At 38.2% G+C, this 12,166-nt stretch overlaps 2 protein-coding genes across 4 annotated transcripts in view; both read right to left on the bottom strand.

Annotated features, from left to right (window-relative positions):
- The window catches only part of oxsr1b (oxidative stress responsive kinase 1b), a 37,179-nt gene extending 29,337 nt beyond the window's left edge, over positions 1-7,842 (bottom strand). For 2 of the 3 annotated variants that reach the window (XM_079259477.1, XM_079259478.1), the window contains exon 1: positions 7,600-7,842. In XM_079259477.1, the coding sequence (XP_079115603.1) occupies positions 7,600-7,669 (70 nt within the window). In that variant the 5' untranslated portion in view covers positions 7,670-7,842. The remainder of the gene's footprint in view (positions 1-7,599) is intronic. The other variant, XM_079259479.1, reaches the window with a different exon arrangement.
- A 787-nt stretch (positions 7,843-8,629) lies between these two features.
- On the bottom strand, positions 8,630-12,009 carry myd88 (MYD88 innate immune signal transduction adaptor). The gene is made up of 5 exons (XM_079259707.1): positions 11,633-12,009; positions 10,814-10,945; positions 9,857-10,034; positions 9,491-9,582; positions 8,630-9,400 (listed from the first exon to the last, which is right to left on the bottom strand). The coding sequence occupies exons 1-5, from the start codon at positions 11,940-11,942 to the stop codon at positions 9,246-9,248; spliced, it is 867 nt and encodes a 288-aa protein (XP_079115833.1). The 5' UTR covers positions 11,943-12,009; the 3' UTR covers positions 8,630-9,245.
- Between the last annotated feature and the right edge of the window lie 157 nt (positions 12,010-12,166).

Here is a 12,166-nt window from a genome sequence, read left to right as displayed (position 1 = left end):
ATGTGACACTGAGCAGTGCTGAAAACACTCTCCTGTGGAAAAGGACTTTTGTATGTATAAAAGGAAGCACAGAGTTAGTCCACCCTCCAGAAAACTTTTCCTAAACTCTTCTCAACTCATATTGGTTATGGCCAAATATTAACAAAGTGCTCATTGTTTGGAGTTTTGATTCAGTAAGAGGTGCTCTGAGGTTAAAAAATGGAGCTATATTTAAAAAAAAAGAATCCCTGGTTTTAATTAAAAAGTAAAGTTTCCCCGATGGATATGTCAATTTTTTTATTCAGTTGTTTTCATTCTGGATAATTATTACTTCAGGCTATTTGACAGGGAATTAAATAACTAAATTCTATTAAAAACACAGATTCTGATTAAAGACAAACTTGTTCTCTCCAACAATCCTATAAGACAGCAATTTCCTTGTAATTTCCTGCAACTAATAGACAGAATGGTTCATATTAATCATCCTAAATGAACAAACAGTACATGAAACTTTGTTTCTAAATGCGGGTGCCATCTATGAACTGGAAGCTGCTGAACATGCGGTTGGCACTGCTCCGCTCTCCAGCGTTGAAGTAATCGTAGATTGTCCCACCATCGCTCAGAATTGAACAGCGCCTCACCCCTCCCGTCGCCATCAATACCAAACAAACCTCTGAAGGCTGGCTGGTGATGGGGAGCTCAGCTCAAGCAGAACCCCAGGGAGCCAGTCTTCCTGTATGCAGTGGAGTGTAAATTCCTCCACACAAACAAACAGCCAGTAGTCAGGAAAGCCTGGACAAGCTCGGCAGCACGTGTGTTTGCTGCATGTCTGTTTAAAGGATGGAAAAGGAGGAAAGAATTGACTAAAAATACCAGACCGCTGGAGAGGGGGCTATTAGCTAACGGGTCTACTTCTGTGACACTTAAACTTTATACATATAACAGCTTAAATATCAGTTACAAAAAAGAAAAAAAATGAAGAGTCATAAGAATGCTGAAAATATTAACCTACATTTAACCTTTCAGAAGAATAACAATTATAAAAAAAACATACATTTTAAAAGTAATTTAAAGCAAGAACAGGAAGAATAAGACTTGTAGCTGATGTCACAAAAACCACAACCTGATATTAATTGTTGCCAGTTGGCCCAAAAACCTGAGATCTGAGTCTGGCTGAACAGAAAATCTGCAGTTGTTTGACTGAAAACAAACAAGATGCAATAATCTATTTTTCTGTACTGAAAACTGCCAACCAATCACAGTCTGTTTTCATGACTGCTACACCAATCAGAATGGCGACAAGCAATAACACTAAAATGAAATGCAATAAAACATGAACATGATGTGAAACAAAAGAAATTCCTACATATTTGGTCACAAATGTTTCTGTGACTATGATCAGAAATGAAACAAAGGTCTTCATTTATGAGGAATTTACAGAGAGCAGATGGGAATATGTGTTTGTAATCATAAAGGTCATGATGTGACAACAAATAAAAATCCCATAAACTCAAACAGGTGCTGGCCTTACACCCAACCAAAGTAAACTGATACTACAACACTCATTTTACTAGTTAAATATTTAAAGTTCAACTAGGAAGAACATATGAATCTGACATGAAATATTGATGTTTTTAAACAATCAGTGATGACTGTTCCAGTAATACTACTGTATATTAAGGTCATGGCAGTTTTTTATTTATTTATTTTTGTAAATTTAACTTCACTAGCATAATTACAGTCTTCACACTGTGTTTTTATCAACCTGCTAGTTAAAAAGCTAAATAGCTGCCTTTTCACTTATGTGTGCAGCAGACATCTCTACCAACAATGTACAGGATAGATGAAAGCAGAAATTAACTTGTCAAAAAAACTGTTTCACATGAACACTTTTGACAAAACGGGCTAAAAAAAAAACCAAAAAAAAAAACAAAACCTTGCCATGTTAGTCTGTCGGTGGCTACAGAAACTTTACAGGTTGATCCTCATTACTTTTTTCATGATGTGAAGCTAAAAGCAGCCCCCTAATTTTAAAAACAGAGTGTTACTGAAGCCTGAAGAAGATACTCAGATACTTATGTTAATTACCTTAAACAGAGCACATCGCACTTGCAAAAACGAATCACAGCTGCAATATGTTTTGTATGCAAAAGACCTGATAACTGTCCAAAGCCATGTTGATTTTCTTTCTTTCCTTTTTTTTTTTTTTTTTTTTTTAAAGTAAAAATTCAACCATTGTTTTCTATTTCAGACACATTGGTTTAGCTAGCTGGGCATGTAAGGTAAAAAGCTAACTTTTAAAAACTGCTGTATACTCTCCCTTTATGTGAAGAGGGAAAGGACAATGTCCCCCTCTAATTTGAAATATAAATTTTCTGTTGTTGCCAACTATGACTATTGCAACTTCTATCAAAGGCTGTGGCCTGAGTTAAAAAAAAAAAAATAATACAGTGGAACTATAAAGGATCTGATCCTGCAAAAATAAAATACGCTACGCACTGTTGCATCTCTGTTGTCACAGACATCAGTCCTATTCTTTCTGTCAAAATGAAAGGAAGCACACAAAGGCGCTCCACTCACAAAGGCGAGTGCTGCAGTAGTGTCCCGGCTTTGAAGAACTGAGGTCAATATCTAACCTGCAAAACAGTCTGGCTCTGTCATAAAAAGCTGCATGTAAACCTACAAAATTTCTCTAAAATAATAAAATCAATGTGTCGGCAGTATTTTTATCAACTGCACAAATCAAAACAAACCCTTCTGTTCTTGCATATTTTCTATTTCCAGATGCAAAACAACATTTTGCTTGTTTTGGAAGTGGAGGACTAAATTACATTTCTATATTAAGTTACCTCATTAGCCTAAATCTAATGACAGTGATCTGGCAGCCGGCTGAAAATATGGCTTGGCATATTATGTAAGCTTTTTGCTTTGATTTCTATTTGTTTCCATGGGAGAGTTTTTCTGCACAGACCAGATCATGTCAGGTGCATTTTGCAGCGTCTGCGACATTTCAAAATGTCCCACAGAAAAATATCATTACAAATATGTATTCTACTGTTTTTTTTCTTAATTTCTGCCAGAAATTTTGCCAAAAACACACCCCACCTCTGAAGAAAAAGTCCTTTGTCAAAAACTATCTTCAGTTTGGATGACTGCGGGTCAGATCCAGTGATTAACATCTATGATTATTCCAGTAAGGCAAGTGCCGACACAAATCCCTCAAGTTACTGCAAAGATCAACGTGCACATTTATGGTCAGCCATTCTCTATTTTATTGAAATGTGACCATTGAAATTCAACATGTTTCCCTAACATGTTGTTTTAATATGTGTGACGACCTGTCGCAGTCTCAGACTGTAAATGAAAACATTTGGAAAAGGTGTGAAACTTCGTAATTGCCAAAACAACAATGGTCTTTAGAAAGAGCAGCCAATGTTTTCTGTAAGCATGTTTCCCCCCAAACAGATCATGCTTGACATGGCAACCCTGAGGACCATTATATTATTGTCTGGCACTGCCTGAATGAGCCGTGAAAGACTGGAGATCTCTCCTCAGCATGGACTTTACCATTTGAGCCTAAACCACATCTAGCCAGGGCTTAAACCATAAGCCAACATGTTTGCTCATGTGGGAGTGGACAGCTTACATTCCTCCTTTTCTGCTGCATTTCCACAAAGTCTATTATATGAGTAAACAGCAAAACACAGAGATATAATGAGCAGAATAATGGACTTAAGACACAGACATAACTCTGAAGCAAAGCACTGAGATTAATTCAAATAAATACAGCAGCTCAGGGGCCTATAAAAATACCACAGGCCAATTTTACTCTTGTATGTTTGTAAAGCACATGATGTTTCAGTGGGTTTATTTTTCTTATCTGTCCAAGGCATGTACTATTTGTTTGAAAGTTTATTCTGTACCTTTAAAAATTCCTTGAACTATTTTTATTACAATAAATCTCTATATTTAACAGTGATTATAGACCGTCCCGCTCATACAACGCAGGCCAACAACAGGAACTGTCATGTTAGAGGTCAACTTTCGCCTGATGAAAAAGGTAAAAAACCATTTAAGTACAAAAAAAACTCATTGTGAACTAGAATAATATGTTATCAAATTAGACTAGTCTTGAATTAGTTTCTGACTGGAGCAGGTCACAATGTGAGGGCCTGTGTCAATATCTTCCTTTGTGAGTTACGTGCAGCAGTGTGGTGACAGCATGTCTTTCCTGCCCTCATCAGGCCAGTTTAGTGGCTGACGTCACGTGTCCTTCATTACATTTCCTCTGCATACCTGGCTGACGTCCCACATACTAGCCAACAAAAAGCGTATAATATGAAATTTCATAAATAACTTGCAACCACGGGATAGGCTCCAGCTTCCCCGCGACCCTGAATTGGAATAGGCGGTTTGGAAAATGAATGAATGAATGACTTGCAACCACACTGGTAATACTACCTTTCATTATGTACTCCTCAACTATCCAGGATGCAGAAATCTAAAAACTGATGCAGCCTCCTACAGGTTAACAAAAGATAGAGGGCTTCTCTTTCTGCAGTGGTTACTCATTTTCTGAAGCTGTTTGATGGCCAGAGCAAGTAAAAGGGAGGAGACGCAGTTGCCAGTGGATACAAAAAGTAGGAGCAGAAAGTTTCCAGTCCAGATCTGCCAACACCAATGATCCAAATATGATCAAAGATTGGAAAGAGAGCAGCACTATTTTCCTATGGTCTTTGTCCAGTATGATCCGGTACTCAGTGGGGTGAAAAAGAGCGGGTGTGAACCATGTAATAACAAGTCTTCTTTCCCCTGGGAAGTTACCAAAACAATAGCTCTGCTGGACACACTGAGTATGGAGAGCCATCCTCCAACCACACACACCAATATAGAAAAAAAGAAAGAGAAATGTAGGCAGCATGTGCCTCGGGTGAAACTGTTTATACAGTTTATACAGTATCAACCTAACGGTTTCTGAGGAGAGGAGAGGAGAGGAGAGGAGAGGAGAGGAGAGGAGAGGAGAGGAGAGGAGAGGCTGGCAGACAGGTTCGCTCTGCTAATTAATACCTGTTGAGACTTGCATATTCAAGAAAAGGTTTTTAAAAAAAAAAAAAAAAAAAAAACAAGTCGAGAAAAAAATATTAACGTTTAAATATAGATTGGTTGTGGAAGATTTTTTTTTTTTAACAATGAAGGAAATATTTTCAGTTTCTGCTTTTTAATGGTGACCATTTTTCTGCTTTTGTTTGTCAAAATCCTGAAGATTTTCTTGTAAACTGTCCATTAAAAGACCTCAAACGTCAGCCTCTAAAAAAAAACAATAAGTAATACATAAATGGAAAGTAATTGAAAGCCTTAAAACCCTAAGCTCTTAAAATCACTGATATTGCCCTTAAGATTATCAAGTATATAAAAAAAAGAGAAAAAACATCAACAAGAGGAAAGTTTAACTTTTAAAAGGCAGAAAAAGCTCCACAGCTGTGTTAGAATGGTTAGCATTAACCTGAATGGAGGTAGATGTCAAACAGGAGCAGTTTTCCTGCTTACAGGGACCATGGGGACGGATGACATACCAGGAAAACAACTTCTTTCAGATTTAAGGAACAAAACATCTAATCAGCTTCAGCTAATTTGTAAAATGAGGCGAAGAAACTAGGCTAACTCCACAATTAATGTCCAAATCTAAGTTGATAATCATGATCCTTTGCTCTAAACTCCGGTGAAGTAAGCATGCAGTTCAACCTCTGTGGTCCATTTGTGCTAAACACAGTGTAGGAAAATGCCACAAAACTGGTTTCTATACAACAGGGGCTTTATCTCTGTGTGCAAGCAAAATTGCAGGGCGTTATCTTGAGGGGTGCCCCAGTCAGAATTTTCCAAGAAACTGCAGGGAAATGTAGAAGGAGGTTTAAGTATTTCCAAAGTACAGACAAAAGATTGATTTTTGGCCAACAGAGTGCACTTTATATAAACATGGGAAAGAAGTACAGCTTGGGTAAAACAAACCAAAACACACTAATTAACTGATTTAAGAGAACAGGCTTTTGCTGATATGTTTATCAGTCTTTTGTTGTTCTCTTTCATCCCCACAGTTTGACTATACTGCATAGAAAAAGTGGTCATACTCAAAAGGTTTATCTGACCAATGATTATTTATGAAAATAAATGTTCTACTAACATTTAACTAACCGTGCTTTAAGCTCAGACCAGGTTAAATAAGACATTACTGATTATGTTAAATAGCAAATGTCAAATGATTTTGCCAGAATCTGGTGAGGTTAGATGCCCCATAATTCGGATTAATCCTCTCATAAAAACTCTGGCATAACTGGATTAATTCAGCCAGTTAATGGCCCAAAAGCTAAGTCCCGCCTTCAGGAAGTTCAATCTCTGGCCTTACAATGGCATCATAACTGATTCAGAAAAATACTGCCCAGTAGTGTACATTAACTTCATTTTAAAAATTAAACTTGCTCCACTATAGTATAGTTATTGGACAGCTTATAATAAATGACACCTTACAAAATCATTGTGCAGACTGAGTCACATTTAAGGTGCTTTTAAACTGTTAGTAAAAGTGATTTTTCTATTAAAACCGCCCACATAGTTGCACTTTCAGCAGCTTTAAATAATCCAATAACTCAGAAGATTACAGAATGGAGAAAACCTAAAAAAAAAAAAAAAAATGTGTGGATCATAACTTTGCTTTTACATCTTCACTCCCTCTGCCATTATTCATCAGAGGACCCCCATGATTTATCTAGTATCACTGTATGTAAAGGAGGTCAAATCAGCTCCAGCAGTTACAACACCAACATGATAGTAACACGGCTAAATTTCAGTATTAATAATCTAATATCATATATAACACAGTAAGCAGAGTGACAAACCAGTAGTTTTAATACTTTATATTACTGTCAATAATACTACCAAGATAATAAAAAAAATCCCAATTCTAACTGTTGCTGTATTGGTTTTACTAGTTAGGTAAGAGATCTTAATACACAACTATTTCGAGTGTATTTTACAAGGGAGATGGGCGTGAACACATACAACCAGTTGAAGTTCCAGTCTGTTTTATCTGACTGCAAAAACGTGATGGCTGATTCTGAAGCCTTTACGGTGAACTGTCTTCCCCCAAGCTGATAATACCAGACATTCACTGTAATGACAAATATATTTTGAAAGTATTTGGGGATGTTGAATTCAGTCTTCATAACCACGACTAATTCAAGTAAATTGAAGAAAATTGCGGAAATTATCTTTCGTACAGCACTTCATGAGCATATCCTCAATGAATGCAGTTTTTCCCCCAGCAAATAGCCATAGCCTGACTACACAGTAACGTTATTCAGCTCGTTTACAGCCTCGGCATAGCACCGGTGGACGGGGTGACCGCTCTCACTGGTAGCGTTCCACTGTTTCCAAGTCATAACACCGCCCGGCTAGATTCGCCAACTTGTCAAACGTCTTTGACTCAACCTAGCTGAAGAAAAGGACATCTCCTGCTTGTCTTTTCACCAGAAACTGCTGCCGAGCTTCGCTTTAAGTGAGCTAACAACAAGAAATTCACTCAGTGCCGGTCACATAGGTTAAGCTAACAAGCTAATGATCACATACCAATCACCTCGTTTAGCTCATAATCATCTTTGTTGATGGACCAGGGTTGGGAGCTCAGGTCCTCCGACATGGTTGAAGAGTGTGCTGAAACCGAACTATGTGTTGAAACGTAGTGAATCCAGAAACTGAGCGTGAAAAGGAGTCAAAGTAATCCAAAGAGAGACAACCAGGGCGACACTTCCTCTTCTTTTCGAATCCTGCAGCACTCCTGTCATTCCCAAAGTTTGACACTAGCCTAGCAGCCCCGCCTACCGCATTCCTCCTGAGCAAATGTGGACCTTCGTGGCGGACATATTGAGTGGTGCACCGCACGAGCGCCGCAGTCCTGCTGTGGTCAGTTGGAGGAAATTAATTGCCGTTTGCTGGTGGCTGAGCGGCCGTTAAAAGCCGATGCGATAAATGGAGATAATTCAGTTATTTGATATTAAGCTACACGGAACCATTAAACAGCTATTACATATGCAATCAAAACGCGTTGTGTTGTGTAAACAGAAAAGCGAGGCGCTGTTGAAACGTTTAAAACAAGTTATTTATGGTTTCACGCGTACTGTCTACGTTTATATGGACTACTCTTATTCCCAGAGTCTAGCCTTACAGGCTTGAGTCACACTCATACACCAAATAAGCTATTTTTTTCCAGTTTATTTTTTTCAAAATAAACTCTTACTACTTCCATATTTATAATGATATAACCGTTGCTTTATGGACGGTTGACTGGCCAGGTTGGGCAGTGCTACCTGCCCGTAGTCTGTATCCAGGGCACACATAACTAAAGTTTATGAAGGCGTGCCCCTACGGAAATATCCTCTGATTGGACAATATAACCCATGCTACCTCGTGATTGGATGTAAGTGTTGGCAGTGAAGTTCCTCTTTTTTGCATTATTTGAGGTAGACCTCTGGTGGTAGAAGATTTTTATCCAACACAAGACTTACAATCGTGCTTTATATTTTGTTTTTCCATTGACTGCACCCATGTAAAATAAATAAACAAACCTTGTTTATTTTTTATTTATTCAAAGTGAGTTTCTTTTATTTTTAACAAAAAGACAATTATTTAACTATTAAAAAAGCTCCAAATTAAAATGCAAAATGTGGAAACAAGTTAAATGACAGAAAAAGACAAACTGTGTCAAACTGAGCATTTAAAAATATCAGTCACAGTGGCTTATCCTTTTCAGATTTAATCTCATCTCGAAGTTGACAAAGAAGAAGAAGGAAGTGGCTCACTCATTCTCTCTCTCTCTCTCTCTCTCACACACACACAAGCTTTTACAGAGAAATAAGTACATTTCACCTTACATATAAACAGCTCGGCCATGTAAAACACACATAGGAGTGGTAGGCAAGCAGTTGCTTTTACAGTTTCAGTAACATAATAATTAAGACTTTGTGCAGGAATACTAGCTGATATGTAGTACTCTCATGAAGCCTGAATTTTATAATCACTATATACAAAAATTTGTAAAATACATAGAAAATGACCATAAAAAAAGTATTAAAATGTACAGGACAATTATCACTTGATTCTAATGCCAGCAAAATATAGATACAAGCTTCCTTGAACCTATAACATTTGGAGATTGTTTAACATGACATATGCAATGAAACAAAAAAGGCACGTTTACAAATGAGTTACATCCATGATTAGGGCAGTGAGAGAGCTTTAGCAAGCCGTACCCAGAACCAGGCCTGGGTACACGGTCGGGTGTAGTCACATACAGTCAGGAAGCGCAAGATGCTAGGGAATGGCTTTGTCATTGACTTGTAGATGACAGGAATGAGCCGTTTACTTCGAGCTCCTGAAAAAGAAATCAAGTTGATTAACATGCATGCACAGGCAGATGTCAGGAAAATTATTATAAAACATTAAACAGAAATGTCTACTTTACCGGGACAGAGGCTGAGAGCAAATTTGGTTTGAAAGTCACAAGCATCGCTGTCGAGATATTCATCAGAAATAACCACCACCATCCTCTTACACCTACACAGATGAACAGATGTAACAGTCATTTGCAAATATGAGATGACTAAAAAGTTAAAGAGATTTTGAGAAGGGCATGTAGTCTTTCTTAATGGTGGCTTTCTATATCTGAATTTAAAATGAAAAAGTTTTTCAACCAAATTAGTCTTCAATAAGTTCACTGAAACTTACATGTTGCAACAAAAATGTTTCATATTCGCACCTGGCGCTAAATGCCCGTGTTTGCTTTAGTTATATAAGAGTTAAAAAGGAAAATTAACAAAGAATGATGCACCTCCTTTCAATGAGTTCACTGGTGATGGTCCACACACAAGAGCCTGGGAGGACATCTCTGTCAAACACACACAGTTTCAGCCTGTACTCGGTCTGTTCCAGCTCTCGAATCATTTCATGGACGAACTCAAAGTCACTCTGGCAGTAGCAGATGAAAGCATCGAACATCTCAGGAGTACCTGGATCGATTCAAGCAAAGAAGTTTTTTTTTGTTTATTATTATTATTATCATGATGAAAACAGCTTACAAGCTAAGACTATGTGTACACAAAGATGGAAAAACCAATTTTACAGAGAAGTGACTGTTCGAAAGTGAAATGCAGATGCACAAGAAGGAAACCACAAGCCTGTTCAGGGAAATGAAGTGGAGCAGGGGTGTAAAAGTGCGATCACCAAGGATAACGCTAAAGTTGAGTTCAAGCTTTTCCTGTCTAAATAAGTTAACACAAACAGAAGCTGTGATACCAAATTAGATCTGCTTGAACAAATACACATGCTGCAGTTCTAAAATTAAAGATGAAGAAATGAATTAGAACAGCAAATGCAGAAGATTTAGCTAATCCAACAGACAGTTTTCAGGGGTTTTTTTTTTAAACATTTTCTAAATCTGCTGTACAGACTGTAATCTTGTTGAATATTTAACATCTTATTTCTGACAGAGTAAAAGGTACTCCATCACTACTTCCTCTGTTTCAGCGAAATTAGCTGATACATCCTGGCTTTAGAAACTGGTGATCTATAGGAAGATATGCAGTACCATGTGGCAATAACATCCTCTTACAGAAAAACAATTTAACTTGTCTTAAATGACATACAGAATGTGCAGTTGAGGCTATCTAAGTAACAATAACAGAGCTGAAAGGCAGATGTAGACAACACGTGTTGAACTCGTGATTTTGACTCATATGTGTTAGGAGTAATATTATGAGACAGTCAAAAAGTTTATATGAATGCTGACCTTCCGGATCATCCTCCACTGTGATCCCAAATCTCTCTGGAGTGCGCGGGAGACAGCTGTCAACCTCGGGAACCTGAACTGGAGGCTCAGATTTCTTTTTCAGAGTTTCAAGATACTTCCAAACATCTTCATCTGGCATAAAAAATAAAATAAAATAAAATAAAAAAAAGTGAAATAATCAGTACATTTTTATTTATTTATTTTGGTACAGACACGACGGTCCATATAAACAAAAGAAAACACAAACAAACACAGATGCACAGACAACACACAATTAGTTCACATTATAAAACCACACACAAAACAAACAGACTTACTACAAGGAGGAAATGATTCCAGGATTTAACACAGGCTATTATAGAAATACTGAGCTTGTTATTCCATTTAAAAGTACAATGTCTCTTAGGACTTCCTGGATATGTGCAAACAGATTTTTGCGCAAAAAGGGAATTTTACATCCCAAGTGGTCAAAATGGCTTGGCCCCTTTATTGCGCAATGGCACCATAGGAGAAGACAAAGTTCAAGAGCGGATACTGAAACCAGGTTAGTATGTCGCCTTGGTTTAGATTGGTTAAATCTGACTAAATATGCTGATGTTTAGCCTGGATCGACCTATACTTGCAACCATCACTGGGCCAGATTGGACTCACCGGAACACACACCAGAAACCTACTTAAGCGGTCAACAACTGCGCTACTTCCTTAATTGAAGGGACGGAAAACAAATTCAAGATTGCCAATTTTTGTAAATATGAGCTAGTAGCAGTACTAATAAAAAAAATAATAAGAAAAGTTTGGATTTCAGTGAGAGTGGCGCACCTATGGCAGGACGAAGATCTTCCACAATGTCTTTTCTGTCCACCTCCTCGAGGATTGACAACAACTTTCCCACCGAAGCACTGGTGTTCCGGGCCTGCCAGTCCTCCAGGACGGTTTTCGTGGGGTTTTTGAACTGTTCGTAGTTCTTTATCTCCAGGTACGTGAAGCCAATGGCCTCTGCAACAGCCATCCAGTCGGCGGCCACCGTGTGCTTCGGGTTCAGATAAAGTCCCAACTTTTTCCTCACGGTCATGTTGAGTGCAACCAGAGGAATCGTCCCCAAGTCCACATCTGAGTCAAGACCAGCCATGTTCGCAGGAAATGTCCTACACAAAAGAAACTCCGGTTAAAGTAGGAAAGAACCAAACATTGCAACGACAAACGTGATTTGGGAGGGCGTACCAAGCACTGCCTACCTGATTTAGGCATAAGGAAGTGATGCGCGAGCTGCTTTTACTGCTGCTGCGTCACACGGGGGAGGAGATGGCCCGTTTACTTTCTGCAGCCTCTGATCAATATGTTCTCTTTCACGTA

This window comes from Telmatherina bonti, assembly GCF_933228915.1.
Source record: "Telmatherina bonti genome assembly, chromosome: 20".
NCBI classification, from domain to species: Eukaryota; Metazoa; Chordata; class Actinopteri; order Atheriniformes; family Telmatherinidae; genus Telmatherina; species Telmatherina bonti.
This window is presented reverse-complemented; position numbering and strand designations above follow the sequence as displayed.